Source organism: Macaca nemestrina, chromosome 3 (assembly GCF_043159975.1).
Source record: "Macaca nemestrina isolate mMacNem1 chromosome 3, mMacNem.hap1, whole genome shotgun sequence".
NCBI classification, from domain to species: domain Eukaryota; kingdom Metazoa; phylum Chordata; class Mammalia; order Primates; family Cercopithecidae; genus Macaca; species Macaca nemestrina.
This window is the reverse complement of record NC_092127.1, coordinates 148,652,137-148,672,769: the sequence shown is the minus strand read 5'-3', so window position 1 is coordinate 148,672,769 and position 20,633 is coordinate 148,652,137. Positions and strand designations below refer to the sequence as shown.

At 41.8% G+C, this 20,633-nt stretch overlaps 1 protein-coding gene across 1 annotated transcript; it reads left to right on the top strand.

Annotated features, from left to right (window-relative positions):
- Positions 1-14,901: 14,901 nt before the first annotated feature.
- LOC105464779 (solute carrier family 10 member 4) lies at positions 14,902-20,363 on the top strand. The gene is made up of 3 exons (XM_011712807.2): positions 14,902-15,710; positions 16,479-16,689; positions 19,597-20,363. The coding sequence occupies exons 1-3, from the start codon at positions 15,121-15,123 to the stop codon at positions 20,104-20,106; spliced, it is 1,311 nt and encodes a 436-aa protein (XP_011711109.2). The 5' UTR covers positions 14,902-15,120; the 3' UTR covers positions 20,107-20,363.
- Positions 20,364-20,633: the final 270 nt, after the last annotated feature.

Here is a 20,633-nt window from a genome sequence, read left to right as displayed (position 1 = left end):
AGTTTGCTGAGAATGATGGTTTCCAGCTTCATCCATGTCCCTGAAAAGGACATGAACTCATTCTTTTTTATGGCTGCATAGTATTCTATGGTGTGTATGTGCCACATTTTCTTTTTCCAGTCTATCATTGATGGTCATTTGGATTGGTTCCAAGTTTTTGCTATTGTGAACAGTGCTGCAATAAACATACACATGCATGTGTCTTCATAGTAGTACGATTTATAATCCTTTGGGTATATACCCAGTAATGGGATTGCTGGGTCAAACAGTATTTCTGGTTCTAGATCCTTGAGGAATTGCCACACTGTCTCCCACAATGGTTGAACTAATTTACACTCCCAACAACAGTGTAAAAGCATTCCTATTTCTCCACAGCCTCACCAGCATCTGTTGTTTCTTGACTTTTTGATAATCGCCATTCTAACTGGCATGAGATGGTATTTCATTGTGTTTTTTATTTGCATTTCTCTAATGACCAGTGATGATGAGCTTTTTTTCATATATTTGTTGGCTGCATAAATGTCTTTTGTTGAGAAGTGTCTATTCATATCCTTTGCTCACTTTTCGATGGGGTTTTTATTTTCCTGTAAATTTGTTTAAGTCCCTTGTAGATTCTGGATATTAGTTCTTTGTCAGATGGATAGATTGCAAAAATTTTCTCCCATTCTGTAGGTTGCCTGTTCACTCTGATGGTAGTTTGTTTTGCTGTGCAGAAGCTCTTTAGTTTAATGAGATCCCATTTGTCAATTTTGGCTTTTGTTGCCGTTGCTTTTGGTATTTTAGTCATGAAGTCTTTGCCCATGCCTGTGTCCTGAATGATATTCCCCTCACTTCCCCTATTGCTTTGCATGGTGCCTATCCCGAAGTAGGGTTAAGTGAATGAATGGATGAGTAAGTGAATGGAATAGAGGAGAGGGGGAGAGAGAAGGAGATGGGCAAAGAGAGAGAGAAGTTTGGGTATGCAAAGAATTAGAAAAAGAGAACCAGAGAGACATGATGAATCCTGACCTTCAGTGCCTGGCTGTAATCCCTCCTGGAGCCTGGCTGTTCTGCTTGCCTTTGGGATCTCTGATACTGGTTGTTGCCCTCATGTTGGGGTCTATTGCATCCTTTTATGTTTGTCTGTGAGTTGCTGAAGGGCAGAGATCTAACCTCACTCATCTTTGTATCCCCAGGGACTGGAACACAGTAGGACAACAAGCTATTTCTCCCTTTCCACATGGAGCAAACTAAAGAAACAACATCTTGTTTTAGGGTGTTTAGAGCCCTCTTTCTACCCTTTGCTGAAGGCGACATATGAAAACACTCCTTTGAGTGAAAATAAAATACAGTGTGTTCCTCAGGGCTCTAATTTATCAGAAAGATTTTTCAAGTTCTAGTTTTTCTATTGTAACAAGAATGATTTATGTTGATTCCATCAAGAAGCACCAGTACTTTATCATTCCGGTCATTTTCCATTTGCATGAGATACACATCAGGAATTTCCTTCTTCATGTCAAATTCAGTACTGCACAGAGCCAGGCTTTTAAAACATAATTCATTAGCTTGGAAATAGGAAGTGACAAGAAGTAATTGATCTATTTCAATTTGCTCTCACAAGAGCTAGCTTTTATTTCTTTGCCCCATGGCCTCTTTTTATTTAGTGTATGTATTTTCCCAAGAATTTTTATCTTCTTTTTTTATTCAAAGGGGAGCAAATTTTAGACTGTTTAGGCTGTTTTAAATCACAAATACAAACCTCTCAGTCTAAAATATCTACTTGCCTATTGCAATTAAATCTAGAAATCAGGCAATACCAATGTCTCCTGTTTTGCTGCTGCTCTCATCTCAGCATTCTAGCCAACCTTCTTTATTCTCTGCTTTCCCCTGCCCCCACGGAGATTTTAATTTTGTTAAAACGTTTTTACTGCAGCTGTGACTCAGGCAGCTCAGTTAGCTGCAGAAACACAATGTCATTTAATATTCCAACCCACAGCCCAGACAGTTTCACATTGGGTCATTTGGAGCAGAGCTGTTGAGACTGCTTTATATGACAATGATTGGCAACACCCTGCTGTTGAAAAACAGGCAGCATGAAAAACAGCTAGTGTGCTCCTAGCAATATCTCTGTTCTCAATACCAGACCATGAATCGGAGCCAACTGAACAGAACCGAATGTGATCATCAAGCCACACTCTTGTTATTGGTTGGATAAGGTGCTTTCATTCATTAATCCATTCATTCATTTAATTATATTCAAAGTGGACCTATTTCATGATAGGCACCATGCAAAGGCAATGCTAAGACATAAAACACTAGGGGCACAGCTCCTGCTACTAACATACCTGTAGTCTGTTGGAAAAGGTAGATTTCAAAAAAATTATTTGCAGGTTGTCTGGAAAACCAAAGAACATAGCACTGAACACTAACAGAGAAACCAAAGGGGAGTTGCAGGGGCTTGCAGAGGAAGTGAGATTTAAACTATATTTTGAGGGATGAACTGGATATTTCCAGATGAAGAAAAGGAATGCATATATCCCCCAGCAAGGAGATACATATGCAACGGCAAGAGACTGATGTTGGCAACTAAGGTAGAAAGGAGACAGGGTAGGATGGAGACCATGAATTCTACTTTATGTCATGTTTGCAGTATCTGGTTGATTTAGTGCTCAGATGAGATTTGGGACTAGAAATAGAGATTTGGAAGTTAGCGAGATCATTTTTGAGGTTGAACATGGTGGCTTACACCTGTAATCCCAGCACTTTGGGAGGCCAAGGTGGGCAGATTGCTTGAGCCCGGGACCAGCCTGGGCAACAGGGCAAAACCCCATCTCTACAAAAAATATGAAAATTAGATCCATGCCTGTGGTTACAGCTACTTAGGAGGCTGAAATGGGAGGGTAACTTGAGCCCAGGAGGTTGAGGCTGCAGTGAGCTGAGATTGCACCATTGTACTTCAGCTAGGGTAACAAAGCGAGGCCCTATCTCAAAAAAAGAAAAATAAAAAGGAAAAATCACCTAAGAATGTGCAGAGTGAGAAGAAAAATGAGTCCATGACTGAGTCTTTGGAACATTTAAGGATCTGACTAAAGAAAAAGGACACAGAAGGAGGTGTGAGAGTGTAGAAGGAGCACAAAAGAGAAGTACGCGGCAGATACACAAGGCCCTGCTTTCCCAGAAACTGTCTTCCTCATTGTAGCATACTTTGTACCTGATAATCATTCAGATATCTATTAAATGAGTAACTTTAGATATGATCCCATTTAATTTTATCTTGAAAATGAGAAAAGTAAAGCCCAAAATTATGTAATTAGTGTAATTAAGATATTTTCTTTATCTTTTTAAAAATTTTCACTATGATATAGCTAGGTATGAAGTCCTTCCTTCCTTCCTTCCTTCCTTCCTTCCTTCCTTCCTTCCTTCCTTCCTTCCTTCCTTCCTTCCTTCTTCTCTTTCCTCTCTTTCTCTCTCTCTGTTTTTTTTTTTTTCTTCAGAGTCTTGCTCTATCATCCAGGCTGGAGTGCAGTGGCCTGATCTTGGCTCAATGCAACCTCCACCTCTGTTCAAGCAATTCTTCTGCCTCAGCCTCCCGAGTACCTGGAATTACGGGCACTCGCCATCACACCCAGTTAATTTTTGTGTTTTTAGTAGAGACAGGGTTTGACCATGTTGGCCCAGGCTAGTCTCAAACTCCTGACCTCAAGTAATCCACCCACCTTGACCTCCCAAAGTGCTGGGATTACAGACGTGAGCCATCGCACCCGGCCTGAATTTATTTCTACTTACGCTTCTCAGGACTCACTATGCTTCCTGAACCTGGATACATGTCTTTATTTGAGTCAAGAAAATTCTCAACAATTATATTTTAAACTATTACACTTTGTATTTTCTTTCCTCTTGGAATGCCTATTAGATGTGTGTAGAGGTTTTTCATTCTATCCTCAATCCCTCATAATTTATCATATTTTTATTACCTCATCTCCATACTGCCTTCTGGGTAATGCCTCAAATCTATTTTTCTGTTTGCAAATTCTCTCCTTAGCCATGTTTAGCCTGCTATTTAACCTGTGACTGAGATTTTCGTTTCAATGTTAAACTTTTCATTTCTGGAAGTGTTCTATCTTTTAAAAAATTATCTTTCAAATCGGCCTGGTCTTCTGGGAGCAATTTTTTTTTTACCTTTTAATGTTTTATTTTCTGTCTTTAATTATGTATTTCCTTTCTATATTTTGGTCTCTAGCCAAAACATCTATTTTCTGTGGCCCTTGGAATCTGATCCAGCTGTTTTGATGTTTCCTCATGGGTAGTTACCTTCTCATGTTTGTGACTGTTGTTGAGAACTCTGAGGCCTGGGTTTAGGGTGTGTCCCTCCAGACAGGCTCTGCTTTACTTCTGCTGGGTACCCTAGGATTTTACCATCCTGAGATCACATGTTGTATCCATTTCTCAGGCTGGGTACACCTAGGTCACGCTACTATTATAAATTCTAACTTCAAACCTGTGTGAAGACAGGCCTATAGAGTGGGAGACAGAGAAATATTTGACAACCAGCTAGCTCTCTTGAGAAAAAGCCCTGATTTGGAGCATTTGTCAATTGTTTTGCAAATATTTACATAACTGCTGATTTTAAGCAGCCAACTTATGGTACTGAAGGAGTTAGGAAGAAATGTGCACTCTCAGCTCTTGCAAACTACTACAAGCCAGCTCCAGCACTGTACTGGACTTACACTGAACACTTCTCAGGGAAAGCATTTTTTCCCCCTGACCCAGCCATCTGGGCCAAAACAGAAATGAAAAACAAGGCCATCCCTCTTGGTTAATGGGTAGATGTTCTTTTCTAGTTCAGATTTTTACAAAGAGTGTAGTTTTTTCAGAGTCCCATATATACACAGATCAGTCTCAACTCTCTACTTGCCATAAGCCCAGGGCTCCATGTCCTGTGCCCATGTGGCCATTTAAGGGTGAGCCCCTTGAATATGGAGCCCAAAACCATCTGCTTACCTTTTAAGTTTTCAGTTTCCTCTGGTTGGGGTTCCTGGGGATTTCTATTACCCTATTGTAGACTTATCTGCGCCTTTAAAAGGATGTTTCCACAAGGCCAGGTGGCTCACACCTGTAATCTCAGCACTTTGAGAGGCTGAGGTGGGCAAGTCACTTGAGGTCAGCAGTTCGAGACCAGTCTGGCCAACATAGTGAAACCCTATCTCTACTGAAAATACAAAAATTAGCTGGGTGTGGTGGCACATGCCTGTAATCCCAGTTACTTGGGAGGCTGAGGCAGGAGAATTGCTTGAGCCTGGGATGCCGAGGTTGCAGTGAGCTGAGATGGCACCACTTCACTCCAGCCTGGGCGACAGAGCAAGACTCTGTCTCAAAAAAGAAATAAAATAAAATAAATAAATAAAAAAGTATGTTTGTTACATTTAATGCAACATATCTGGGTATTGTTTGAAAAACAAGGGTTTTCAGGTTACTGAGTCAGCCATATTGCCAGAAAGTAGAAGTCCATAAGGGCTATGAGCTTGGCTGCTTATTTCCCTCTGTTCCTAGTTCTTTCTACCAGGCCTCAGAATTGCAGTTCATTTGCATTTTAGACTCCAAGAGGGCATCACAAACATCTTACACTCAACACATCTAAAACCCAAGTCTCAAGCATGGCACTTTCCCTATGTGTTCTCTATCTCAGTTAATGTCATGCCCATTCACCCAGTTTTCCAAATTAAAGCCTAATTTTGTCTTGAATTATCTCTCTCCTCCACAAATGTATCTTCTCTCAACTTCTATTTCTTCTCTCATATAAACTGCCACTATTTTCCACTGGCATTATCATCATAGCCTCCTAGTCTGACTCCTGGCTGGTCTTTCTTTATCTCTATCCATTTGTCCAGGACTTCTGGACCTGCCTTTCTGAGTCTTAAATCTGGAGATGTCACTTCCCTGCATAGAAAGCTTAGCTAACTTTCTGCTCTCAGAAAAATTAAGGTCCAAGTGCTTTACGTGCAATAGAAGCCCTAAATAATTTGCCCTACTACCCACTTTTCCATAGCTTGTTTCCTGTCCCTGCCACTTTGCTTTTTGTTTGTTTTTTGTTTTTTGAGACAGAGTCTCGCTCTGTCACCCAGGTTGGAGTGCAGTGGTGGGATCTTGATCTTGGCTCACTTCAACGTCCACCTCCCGGGTTCAGGCCATTCTCCTGCCTCAGCCTCCTGAGTAGCTGGGATTACAGGTGCCCGCCACCACACCTGGCTAATATTTGTATTTTTAGTAGAGATGGGGTTTCACCATGTTGCTCAGGCTGGTCTGGAACTCCTGACCTCAACCTCCCAAAGTGCTGGGACTACAGGTGTGAGCCACTGCACCCGGCCTGTCCCTGCCACTTTGTCTCCACTCTCTGTTTCCAACATGGAAGTGATGTACTTCCATGACTTTGCTCAAGGTGTTCTCCTGCCCTGGAATGGCCTTTGCCTTTCTTCACATGTTGAAGTCTAGTGCTTCCTAGTTAATGATGCTTAGACTCCACATCTAGGATTCATCATTCCCATCTCTATTTGAACCTAAATATATAAAGTTCATCACAGAGTGCCTCGCATTGCAGTTGACTTATACTTAGAGCTTCAAGGTCTTTGAGAACACAAAACATATCTTAGACATGGTTAATGTTCTCTATCATTCCTACTGCCTAGCAAAACTTTGGGAGATTAATATGCAGTTGTTAAATTGAGTGGTTATAATACAGTGTTACAAAAAGAACTCTGAAAGTTTAGGAGTCAATGTCTACTAATTACAGATAACTATAAAATAATAGAAGAGAAAAATATATTATATATATTCCAAAATACCAGTTTTTCTTTTAAGTTGTTTACATTTGGTCAGCTGTTAAGAGAGAGCCTAAGCAAGTATGATAAAAATGCTCAGGACCAATTCTTAATCCCCTGTATCCAGCCCCCATTAAGTCAGGCATTGTTTTGCAGAAGTAGTGGGGGAAAGCAGTGACCTTCTCCACTGTCCCCCAGTCAATATTCTAGACAAGGCAGGGCAATGGATAGCAATGACAGGTGCTGGTGAACAGCAGCGTTGGGTAATAATTCCCAGATCTCTTGAATGGCAAGACCAATTCAATGTCTGGAGTTAGAAAAGATGTAAAAAACATAACATTATTAACAGATCGTGGTTCATCAGCATTCTTTACAATTCTACCAACACCAGTGAGTGAGCAAGAGATTGTTTCTGTGATTTGATTCCTGTATAATGGATGAGACATTTATAATTATTTCAAGAAAAATCTACCTTTAAGGAAGGTTTCAAAATAACACTTTCTAAAATAAAAAATGTTAATGCTTATCAACTTTGTGTGGTGTGACAGAAAATTAAATAGTCCAAACCCAGACCAATTAGTAGAGTCCAATTTTAATAAAATTTCTTTCATCTCATTTTTGCTATTCACTGTGTAGTCTGGTTACTCAACAAGAGGTAATTTTTCAGTAGTGAGCCTTGAAACATATCACTGGAGTTTTTTTATGTTTAGATCAAATAAATTATCAGTTTAATATCCTGCTAGAGCTTTGTAGATATTGTTTTTTCCTTTTCAGTTTATCAGACGACAAATGCTTCCTGATACAAGATTTTCTGCCGTACAAAGATAGTCATGTGAAATCCCCAGGAAAGGCTTCAAAAACATGCACTGAAAACAAGTTGAAATGTTAGGTTAAAGAATAGATGAAAACAAGGATGGGATTGATCAAAGAATAGAAGATTAATAGAGAAAAGAGAGAGTGAAAACAATCTTCCCATTAAAGCAAACCTTTCTTAAGCCTTGAAGAAATCTGTAGAAAGCTGAACCCTTATGGTACAGACTTGGAGATAACAGGAAAGGAGGGCCTGGAGTAAACGAAACCTCAGTTGATGCCTTTTTGGTAAGGACTAGGCAATTGAATCATATGATTTGAGAGCCGATGAGCTGGTACCTTTACAAAGCTGATTGCTGTATGAGATCTGACGTGTTATCAGAACAAACAGGATAGGCCGGGGATAGTCATGCGAGGACATGAGGAATCACAGCTTCAAAAATGCGGCAGGAGGTTTGGAAGCAACAGCTACACACAGATCAACTTTGAGATGCCAAGATGATCTCAACACAGGAGCTAGATTAGTTACAAGGCACAGAAAGTTACATTATGCATAGCTACCTGTTAGCTCTAGGTGTATTTGATAATGGTTAAGATTGTCTCTAGGCATGGAAAGCTGGTTGTCCTTGATGATAGATTATGCTGTTAGCAATTGCTTGTTTTGTGGAAAAACTGAATGTAGCCCATACTTCCCCTTGGCCACATGAGTTTGAGGCTGCAATCCAGGAATATGGGTCACCCTGAAGGTAACACAGTAAAACCTTGGACTCAGAAATACCACCTAGAAAGTTATCGGATACCTAATGCTCCTTTTTTTTTTGTAACCATTTCATGGAAATGGCCTTATTACTTAGGGACTCCTTCAGTTGCAACTTGAACTAGCTTGGCTAAAAAAAGAAGATTTAACAGCTCATATAACCAGCTAGGTGAGGAGTGTTGTTGGAAAGGACCAGAACAGGGTCTTGGTGATGCCTGCACTTTCTCTTTTCTCCTCTCATCTCCCTTAATTCAGCTTTTATTTTTGCCTTGTTCTCCCAAGCTGGGTGATATCATAAAATGAACCATAGTTAGTAGCAGTTTCTGAGCTCACATTTTCCCAACTTCTTAACTAGAGAGGAAAGGACTCTTCCCCGTGGCTCTTATTAAAAAAAAAAAAAAAAAAAAAAAAATCACAGGGAAGGATCCCAGGCCAGGGTGGATGACTCTCCACCTCCAAATCAGTCACTGAGGGTAGAATGTTGGTTCCTGGCATCACATCAAATGCAAAATTTAACTTTCACAAATTCAACTATGAGAATTAAATGAGGGATAAAACAAGAGAGAGATCGCATGAATGATACGTGAGCCAGGAAATATGGATCTGCAGCTACTAAGGTCAGCCTCAACTCCCTGTGCTTATCATGGTCTGAGCATCTGGAGGAAAGATCAGAGGGTTCTTTCTTATACTATGACCCCAAAGCTGGTCACTCCACCTGGTAATCAGCTATTCCCATACTGGGGAAAGAATGTCATTGTGGCTTTGATGAATAAAGATTATTTTATTGTTATAGGTATTTAAAGGATTTTCAAGGGCAAATTTACTTACTTATAAATGAATTTCTCCCCACAAACTAATATTAAAATCTGAGCCCTGCTTAGGGCTACCTTGAACTCTTATTAAGATGGGTTCAGAGTGGATATGGGAGGCCCATCCCTAAGCTATCACTGACAACTCAGAAGTGGGGTCCTGTAGGAAGGGAGCAGCTTCCATTTGGACTTTATGGTAGGAGCCATTGGAGGTGTGATTCCTCCCAAAAGGGAGAGCCTATTTCCCAGAAGAATAGGGGAACAGTGCTGGGAGCAAAATAATTGAGATAAACAACACTGGACTCACTCCAGAGGCGTTCACTGAGGGTGTAAGTGTCTCTAAGCGCCCTCCTCCATTTTGACAGTCATGGGTCCACTTCCCCAAAGCTCCTCCCTGTGGCTCACCTCATGGCTTCCTGGTCCCATTGAGAGACCAGGACCACTTTTGTCATTGTCCAATCTACATTCACTTTGTTCCCAAAGTACTGCCTGCTCTAAGGTTCTTGTGTCCCAATGTCTTCCTCCCACTCATATTAAACTGTTACTCAGGTACAAAACATATTTATCTCCGATACTGTAGCTGCCCTCTCCACACAGAACCAGGCCAAAATTCCCTAGGGGACAAGAGAGAGCCTCAACCCATACTGCCTCCTCTTCACCAATCCCCAGACAGCATCCCTAGTCCAGGCTTGTGCACCTCCTCTTTGCCCACCTAGTATTTTTCTTGGAATTTAGGGTTTATTTCCTAAATGCTTGGAGAGCTTAGCCCCTGGAGGCCACCATGCCATTTCAGTTTTCTAACAATCATCTGTCTCCAGGTAAGATTGCCAGGTGAAATAGTTGAAACATCTTTATACTAAAAACATATTTGTTGTTCATCTGAAATGCAAATGTAACTGGATGTCTTGTATTTTTATTTGGTATCTACCAGTGAGGCTTCCATAAATATGACCTCTGCCTGGCTGGTCCACCAGGCCACCCAGACATTCCTGAGCAGGTTTTAATATGCTTGAGTTCACCATGAGCAGACAAGCCAGGCCCTCACTGATTTAGAGTATCCAGACTTTTGTGCCAAGTGTATAAATGTAATATTAGGGATTAGTAAGTGTTTTAAGAGTGGTATACATTTTGGGCACAGAAAATAATACTTGGTTATATCCATCATTAGTGCCAGGTGCCTGTAATCCCAGATACTTGGAAGGCTGAGGCAGGAGAATAGCTTGAACCTGGGAGGCGGAGGTTGCAGTGAGCCAAGATCATGACACTGTACTCCAGCCTGGGCAACAGAGTGAGACTCTGTCTCAAGAAGAAAGAAAAGAAAACAAAAAGGAGTGCAAAAATCCTCCATAATCCAGCATATTTTGGCCCAGTCTTTTTGAATGTAACTATAAAAGTACTTTTAAAGAAACTGGGGCCAAGAGCCAGGCTGCAGTCTGCTATGGCCGTGCCTATGAATAGCTACTGCACTCCAGCCTGGACAATGTAACATCTCTACAATGTTTTTTTAAAAACAAAATATAAAAGAAAGAAATCGGTGCAAAACTGTACATAACTTGCTTTTTTCACATAAAAATATACAATGGAAATTTAAAATAGTTGCATAGTATTTATTCTATCATATAAATAAAAAACAATCTACTCAACCCTTTGCCTATTGTTGGATACTTAGGTTATTTCTAATTTTTCTTCTACCAGTCTTATCGTTGTACGTAAATTTTCCACAAGTCAGATGATTTCTGTAAATAGGCAAAATACACAATTTATAATAAAGTATTTTTATTATTAAACTGAAAAAGTTCTATTTCACTAGTAGTTAAATAAGCACAAAATACGAAACTTTTAAAACAGCATATTGACAAAGATTCTTAAGGTAGTAGTACTTGCTTCTGGAAATACAATGGAAGAAGCCCTCAAACACCTTCGAGGGTGCTGAGGTACTGAATATAACTTCTGTGAACCCTTTTTGCTTTTCTACTTACTCAACATCCATTTTTCCTCTTTCTGTTAACAGCACCCACTATTCCTCTGGGGAATCCCTTCCCCAAATTTGAGTTGATGTGTCTTGAGTGGGGATGAGACCACTCCCTTGCTTGAGTGAAAGCATTCCATCCTGTGGCCACAGTGATTGGTTGAAGGATGGGTACACTTCTCTTGTCTATTTTCTATTTAATTTTTTATTTAATTACTTCTATTTTTAAAAAGCCTTCTAGCTTCAAGAAAAGTGGCCAAACATTATTGTACGATAGTTCTCCCTTATTAATCCCAAGTTAATCCCAGGACTTTTATGAGAACTCCTGGAAGGTGGTGCTCTCTTTCCATGATTGTTTCTATGGTAGGATATATCCAAGTTGATTGTATCCTTGCCACTATAGCATAATAGCATATATCTGAATATTTCCCAGTACTGAAATATGGCATCTAATTGCTTCAATTTAATTGCTGTGGTTACTAGTGAATGTGAATATTTTCATAGACGTTGGCTGCTTGCATCTCTTTTGTGATCTTGTGTCTATTCATGTCATTTGCCTCTTTTCCTATAAAATAACACAATAAAACTTTTATAAATTACTCATAAATTTTCTCTTAATTTCTTAAATGATGTTTTTACTATAACAAAGTTGAAAGTTTTTATGTATCCATATCTACTGAGCTCCCCATTATGATTTCCTCTTTTACTTTTTTGCTTAGAAAAATGTCCCCTATCCAAAGATGAGATAAACACTTGCCAATCTTTTTCTCTAGTATTTTGTTGCATTATTATTATTATTATAATAGTTAACCCTTTAATCTACTTGGAATTAGCTTTGGTATACACTGTGCTACAAAGCTCTAAATTTATTTTTCCCCAAATAGCTAGCTTAATTTCTCCTTCCTTCCTTCCTTCCTTCCTTCCTTCCTTCCTTCCTTCCTTCCTTCCTTCCTTCCTTCCTTCCATCCTTCCTTCCTTCCTCTTTCCCTCCCTCCCTCCCTCCTTCCTTCCTTCTTTTCCTTTTCTTTTTTGACAGGGTTTGCTGTCATCCATGCCTGAGTACAGTGGCACGATCATGGCTCACTGCAGCCTTGCCCTCCTGTGCTCAAGCGATCCTTCCACCTCAGCCTCCCAAGTAGCTGGTACCACAGGCATATGCCACCACAGGCATGTGCCACCATGTCTGGCCAATTTTTGTAGTTTTTGTAGAGACAGGGTTTCACCATGCTCTCCAGGGTGGTGTCAGATTCCTGCGCTCAAGCGGTTTGCCCACCTTGGCCTCCCATAGGCATGAGCTCCGTGCCTGGCCATATTTTCTAAGTACCATGTTATCTCTCCCTTTTACATATGCTTTCCCCTGTGGGAAAAGAACACTTCACCAGTGTCACCACACCAGTGTCATCACACTGTGTCATCACACCTGGAGATTGGGCTTAATCCTAATCTTAGCGTGTTCTCATACATAGCGAGGAAGATGAGAAAGAAGGGGAGGCCAGAACACCTGTTTTCTTCACATTGACAATCACCCCATCAGCAGGAGTGACATCAGGTCTGTAGGTCCCAAGAAGCCCCCAAGATTGCAGGTGCAGCATGCATCATGATTTACAATCCCAGCCCATCATCCCCTTCTGTTTATTTTTTCAGATGGAGTCTCAGTCTGTCACCCAGGCTGGACTGCAGTGTCACCATCTTGGCTCTCTGCAAACTCCACCTCCCAGGTTCAAGCAATTCTGCCTCAACCTCCTGAGTAGCTGGGACTACAGGTGCGCACCACCACACACAGCTAATTTTTGTCTTTTTAGTCCAGATGGGGTTTCACCATGTTGGCCAGGCTGGTCTCAAATTCCTGTCCTCAAGTGATCCGTCTGCCTCAGCCTCCCAAATTGCTGAGATTGCAGACAAGAGCCACGTGCCAGGCCCCTTTCTCTTTTCAGTCTTCGCCCATTGCACAAGTTGCCTCCCAGGTCTCTCCCTAAACCCTGAGAGGAGGTAGTTGGATGAGTTGAGTTGGTCTGCCTCTAATTACTGCTTATTTAATGTGATTGTGAATTTTAATATCATTAACACAACAAGGGGTTCTGAGGCAAATAGGAGTGGTGCCTGCACAGTTGGCTTCAGCTGTATCCCTTGCCATTTGTATTCTTGGCTTATCTCATCCTGTGGTTTCAAGACTGTGAAAGCTCAGCAGTGCCTTCCCTCCTTATCTTGTCTGTTTCTCCACACACCTTCCCTGGGGTCTACTAGCGTAAAGTTGGGTAGCATGGATCGTCGTATATCTGAATATCTTTCTTTTTACCTGCATAAGCTGACATGTAAGCTTAAAATATTTTTGGTCACAAATATATTTGTGCTGACATGTAAGCTTAAAATATTTTTGGTCCCTTAAAGCTCTACAGAGCTCACTGAAGTTTTTCTTTTTCTGGGTTTAGTGTTTCGGAAAAGTGTAAGGGTACATTATCCTCCTAAATGCTTGTAAAAGCTGTGCCCTCATGGAATTTACAGTCCAATGAAGAAAAATAAATTATTTGTGATGAAGAGTGCAATATGCTTTGCATTTAGTCTTACTTTTCATAGTCTCTGTCATCTTTATGAGATTTGGGGAGGAGGAAAGGCTCAGTCCACCCTTGGGTAATAGAAGTCACTCTGTGCCAGGACAGGAATTAGGGAAAAGTTCCTGGATAGAAGAATTCACTGTATCTTGGCTCCTTGTGAAAGCAACCCTGGGCTAAGACTGAGCCTTGATTTCACTCTAGAAATTCCTGTTGGTTTTCACAACTAAGTGACTATCACTTTATGGTCACCCCCAGGGAGCTAGATGCCTCCTCAAGAGACCCCACCTGGTTGGTAAGCAGAGAAATTCTTTTCCTTTCTACATGCCATCTAGTGACTAACTTAAACGTTGTTGCATCTCCATTCATAAGAGCTCTGCTTTTGATTTGTTTTGGGATAAACCTGTCTCAAGCAGGGAATCTCAGCACTTTATTTCTTTTCAGTCCTTTAATCCTAATGCCAGGGCTTTACTCACAAAGCTTCGTAAATCTGTGACCACTGAAATATCCTCTCTCTACCTGCCAATACCTTCTTAAATACACATTTTTCATGGAGACTGTTATTAACCAAGCTCTTCTCTGCCCTCTTTAAGGACACATCACCGTGCAGATTCAGCCAGGTACTTGTGGGTTCGGTTGACAAGACTGACACTTCCCCGTGCCTCAGTTTCTTCGTTTGTAAAAATCGAGCTTGTAAAAATTGTATCTATCTCACGGCTTTGCTGTAAGAATCGAATGAAATAATGCACACGCACTTGCCAAAACTCGCTATATTATTATTACATTCTACTTTAAGACTGAACATGAAAATCATGCAAAAAATTGTTTGCAAATTCAAGCCAGATATCGTGTCATGCTTACCAGAGAAACGATGGTATTAAGTCAAGCACCCCTTTTAGGGCTGCAGGCTATAGGAACAGTTTCTATGGTCTATGCGCGTGCATCGATGAGGTTATCCACCCACCCCCTCCACTTTGTGTGTCTGGGTCTCCAGATTTCATTATAAAGAGGCAGAGCCCATCAGAGAACTTGATCGGCAGCCAGGAACGGTTTTTTCTTGCTCCGGTCCTTTGTCAGGTCTTTGTTCCGCCCCTGGCTACACTCTAACAGAACCACTTACTGGCGATTTCACAGGAGGGGACCGGGTGGCGGGGCGGGGCGGGGCCTGCGGGGCGCGGGGCCGGAACGCGGACCCTGCGCAGCGATTGGGTTCACCCGGGGGGCCGTGCTGCGCAGAGTGCCAGGCTGCGGGCGGCGGCAGACCCGGGAGCGGAGACAGGCCCGCCGTCCCCGACGCCGCCGAGCAAGTCAGCTGCGCGCAGCCGCGGCTCGGAGACCGACGGGCAGAACGACGGGCGGCGGCTGCGGCGACCGCGGGACGGAGAGAGTCACGCGGCGGGAGGGGACCGGAATCCGCAGCTCGGGCCGCGCCATGGACGGCACCGACAACGCGACCCTGCTTTTCGCCCCTCTGCTGCGGGACAACTTCACCCTGGCGCCCAACTCCAGCAGCCCGGGCCCTGGCACGGACCTCGCCCTCGCCCCTGCCTCCAGCGCCGGCCCCGGCCCCGGGCTCAGCCTCGGGCCGGGTTCGAGCCTCGGCTTCAGCCCCGGTCCCACTCCGACCCCGGAGCCCACGACCAGCGGCCTCGCGGGCGGCGCGGCGAGCCACGGCCCTTCCCCGTTCCCTCGGCCCTGGGCGCCCCACGCGCCCCCGTTCTGGGACACGCCGCTGAACCACGGGCTGAACGTGTTCGTGGGCGCCGCCCTGTGTATCACCATGCTGGGCCTGGGCTGCACGGTGGACGTAAACCACTTCGGGGCGCAAGTCCGCCGGCCCGTGGGCGCGCTGCTGGCCGCGCTCTGTCAGTTCGGCCTCCTGCCGCTGCTGGCCTTCCTGCTGGCCCTCGCCTTCAAGCTGGACGAGGTGGCTGCCGTGGCGGTGCTCCTGTGTGGCTGCTGTCCCGGCGGCAATCTCTCAAATCTTATGTCCCTGCTGGTTGACGGCGACATGAACCTCAGGTACGGATCTGTCTATTCCTTGGGCATCTGTCTCATTCCAGCCGCGCGTTTACGGCCGTGGGCTCAGGACGAAGGACAGAGGCAGTGGAGGGGTTGGAATCAGGCGTGGAGGAAGGAGGAGGAAAGGAGAGGAAGATGATGACCCCCAGGCTTTAGAAGTCAAGGCCGACCCGCAGATTGTGCTGCTGGGGGAGCTAGCTAGACGGCGAGGGGCTGCTCCAAGGCCGGGATTCCATGAGCAGCGCGGCCCTTCAGCAGGGTCCCTCGCCGTCCTCTCCTAGCATCGGGCTGGCAGCGCAGGTCGTTGTCCAGTGGAAGACAAAGAGAAGGGGAAGGCTGAACTAGAACTCGCCGGCAACGTAAAAGTAAAATAGGGCTACTGGCCCGTCGGAGAAACTAATCTCACATAGAGGGCAGGATTGTTGAGTTCAGCCAAAAGTAGCAGTCAGCAGCTTTACCATGGCTTACCTTGCCGCAGGCTTGCAAGGAAGAACGCTCCTTCCCCTCAGAATCATCCAGGCTCAATAGACTTTATAAAGCCGAGGGCAGCAGTACTGAGACAGGGGGCTTATTTCTCCCCCCTGCCTTGGGTTCATAATTCCACTGGTCTTAAACGTGCTGCTCTCTTGGCACTCTCCTTGGATGATGTAGGTTCTGCTCAGACTTCAACCCTGGGACTCCTTTCACCTTCTCAACATACAATAAAAAGGTTGGCTGGCTGTTTGACTCAAAGCTCGTTCTGATTTCTGCTCATTCCCTTTTCTGCAGCATCATCATGACCATCTCCTCCACGCTTCTGGCCCTTGTCTTGATGCCCCTGTGCCTGTGGATCTACAGCTGGGCTTGGATCAACACCCCTATCGTGCAGTTACTACCCCTAGGGACCGTGACCCTGACACTCTGTAGCACTCTCATCCCTATCGGGTTGGGCGTCTTCATTCGCTACAAATACAGCCGGGTGGCTGACTACATTGTGAAGGTAAGGCCCCTCTTCCCTTTCCATACGAGCTTGGAGAGCCCTTGATCTCTGACCCACAGCAGAAATGTGAGGAAGTTTGGAGAAGGGGGAAAGGAAGAAAAGGACTTGGAAGTAGTTGCATGTATAAAATTTTTTAAAAAAGGTTTATGCTACGAAGATAACTTCCACTTTTGGGATTCCTAGAATAATAGCTTTAATTAAGACACAGCTTAATCAAAACCAGCATAAAAGAACTATCAGTACTCATCGGGAGGAAACAGATCATAGAGGGGTGGGGAAGATGACAGTGTAATTAAATGGCAACATATTTTCCACTAATTGTATATAATTAAAAATCAAAGCAGATTAAATATAATTACTTTAATAGAATTGGTGCACTATTTTAGAAATGCATGGCTATCTTTCAAAAATGGAACTGGAATTCTGAGAAACTCCATAGTAGGTTCTTTTAACATTTTATTAAATTTTTAAAAGTAAGTTGATACTAATAGGACAAAAGTAATGGAAAAGTGACATTGTAGTAATAGAACACACAAAATATTCACTTTAAAGCACAAAATAAAATTGGGTCCTGGATAAATAATGGAGATTATATTGCCCTCACTAAATGTGTTTCTTCTTCTTTCTCCATTGCAATATTTATGGCTTCTAAAGCTAGTGAAAAGATGGGGGATTTCTATAATTTGTGCAATATTTCTCCGAAGGCTTTGATTTTTTTAAAAATTAATGCTTTCTGTAGCAGTAGAGATTTTAGTAGTTTAGTAGTAGTTTAGTAGATTCTAGTAGTGGACTGGAGGAAAAAAAATCTTTGTAAAATTAAGCTGTCTTTGAAAATTCAAAAATAGTAGTGAAAAAGAATAAACCATGACCAGGATGCTGACTTCAGGTAATTAATCAAATAAAATACGTAACTATTACTGCAAAATGCACAGGCAAATTCCTTTGGACAAATGAAGAGAAAAAGAGCCACCTTAATGTTTCAATTATGTAGATTCAAGAAGACATAATCTTTTGTTTTACTTATTTTCTAAAGTAATCTGATTATATAGTCAGCTTTTATTAATATGAAAAGTAGAGAGTTCTTTTCTGTGCATATATCCAGCCCTGAGTAAAAGAAATCCTGCTCCATAATAAACATGTATATGTGAATGTAAAAATATATGTGTACATGTAAATACGCATATATTAATACCTGTTATGTATACTCATACTCTTGAGATGCATTAAGAACTTGTTAATTAAGAACTTAATCATTAAGCTAATGCTATTAACGTGATGATATTTACTATAAAACCTTAGGAAGTCTAAGAGAAAGTCAGTCAAATGACCTACACACCAAAAACAGAAGTATATTTAATATAAATATATTAATAAATTAATGTATTTAATATTCAAATATAATAGATCAATAAGATTAGCTACCTTTGAATTTAAGGTTAACCTCGCCCTATTCTTTAACACACTATTAAGAAACGGTTTATATAATTGTTACACCTTTGCAAATACTTCAAAATGAGCATTCAATGTCAATGCTTGCCCAAATGATTTAAAAGTTCTAAGGGATTTTGGAGCCAATATTTCAAAATGAAGAAATCAGATTGTCAATACTTTTAATGTGACATACTTTGAAATGGTATGCTTTTACATGTAATAGCTTGGTTTCTGCCAATTGTACATCTGTAGTATCTGTACCTTATATAATAATTATTGCGGCATCCTCTAGGGTAGAATTTGTGACCAGCTGATAAATTTTAAATAACTTTTTAAGAGTGTAGAGTCATGCCAGTCCCAAAGACTGCAAAAGGGATATCACAGCTATCCAGGGAACCAGAAGCAACATTTAAACTGTTCTCTCTGGATCGAGTTTCCTTCCCCTGCCCACTCCTCATTAAAAATAATAAGTTAACTACCAATAAGAAGGAGGAGTAGGAGAGGAATTTTTAGGTTTCCACCTTACTATTCATACAGCCTGTTTTATTTGAATGAGTGAAATGTACCAGTCAGAACATCAAGATTACATGTTTTATACAGATGTCAATTGTACTGTATCTAAAATACATCTATTGTAATAATACCTAAGCATCATTAGAGACTTACAGATGGGAGGTTTCTCATGAACAAATGAAAAAGGGGAAAGTTGCCAAATTGCAAAGAATTCTTCACATCTTTATTTACATTTTTTTCTCTTACATAATCTAAGAATAGGTAATTGTTTCAATATTGCAAGCAATCCTCTGCAATATATTTTCAGGGTTAAAAAAATCACACACTGAGCTTCAGACATTTTAATCAAGTTTCACAAGTTTTAACTCACGTAAAATGAGAACCAATTTCTTATGGAAAACATGGGGTTCAGTTCAGGGAAAGTAAATATCCACTCCTCTGCTCTAATGATCAGACCATACCTGGGGTATTAGGCTCAGTGCTAAATGCTGTGTTTTTAAGAGGCACATTCACAAACGAAACACATGTTCAGAACAGTCAGGATACCAAAACAAAGTTAGGTGATGGAGGCTTTAATCTGGGGACTATCTGCCTGGAGAAGAGTAGCCTTCCCTGATAACCGGTTTTAAAGCTTTTGAAGAGCTGTTTTTCAGAAAAGCTTTTCTTTTTTTTTTAAGAGCTGGTCTTTGTTGCTCCTGACAGCCTATATCCAAGTCAATGGCTAGAGGTTATAGAAGGCAAATTGTCCCTCAACATAAGGACAGGCCTCCAAACAATCAGAGCTGCCCAATGTGGCTCTGGATGCTTCCTGAAGAGGTGGCCTGCCCGTCTTCAGAAATATGCTGTCAAAGGTCCTCCATTTTGTGTTGGAGATCATACTGGATTGGTGTTTTCTTCCCTGAGCTTAGGATTCTCTCGCCTGAATTCATCTACAACCATCTCATTGTAATTTTCTATTACTAGGTTTCCCTGTGGTCTCTGCTGGTGACTCTGGTGGTACTTTTCATAATGACCGGCACTATGTTAGGACCTCAACTGTTGGCAAGTATTCCTGCAGCTGTTTATGTGATAGCAATTTTTATGCCTTTGGCAGGCTACGCCTCAGGCTATGGTTTAGCTACTCTCTTCCATCTTCCACCCAACTGCAAGAGGACTGTATGTCTGGAAACAGGTAGTCAGAATGTGCAGCTTTGTACAGCCATTCTAAAACTGGCCTTTCCGCCGCAATTCATAGGAAGCATGTACATGTTTCCTTTGCTCTATGCGCTTTTCCAGTCTGCAGAAGCAGGGATTTTTGTTTTAATCTATAAAATGTATGGAAGTGAAATGTTGCACAAGCGAGATCCTCTAGATGAAGATGAAGATACAGATATTTCTTATAAAAAACTAAAAGAAGAGGAAATGGCAGACACTTCCTATGGCACAGTGAAAGCAGAAAATATAATGATGGAAACCACTCAGACTTCTCTCTAAATGTGGAGATACACGGGAGCTTCGTCTTGCTGAAATAGTGCTTCATATTTATGGCGTGTGGTAGTGCACATGGTTAACATAAAAGATGACACTGGTTCACATCATACATGGAACAATTCTGATCTTTTCATTTTAAGGTTTGCTGGTGCATTAACCAAACGTTGTCACAAATTACAAATCAATGCTGTAATATAATTTGCACCTGGGATGGCTAACCTGAAGTCTGAATTAAATGTGCTTTTTAGTTTTTACCATCACCAATTTCTATGACTGTTGCAAATTCAGAAACTTTTAGAAAACAGAGTCTTGGAAATGTAGAATTTTGGCGCACTATCTTATGAGTAAAACCAAGCTATCTTTGTTAAGCATAATTGAGTTTAGTGTAATTGTTGTTAAAAAAAAAAAAGTGTGCTTGCTCTACTTAAAATTCCTGACAATGTTGAATTTTAACCTGTATTCAGAAAAATTCCAAAACGGGTTAAATAAGGAAATATACTATTTGTCAAACCAGTATCAGAGAAAAGTTA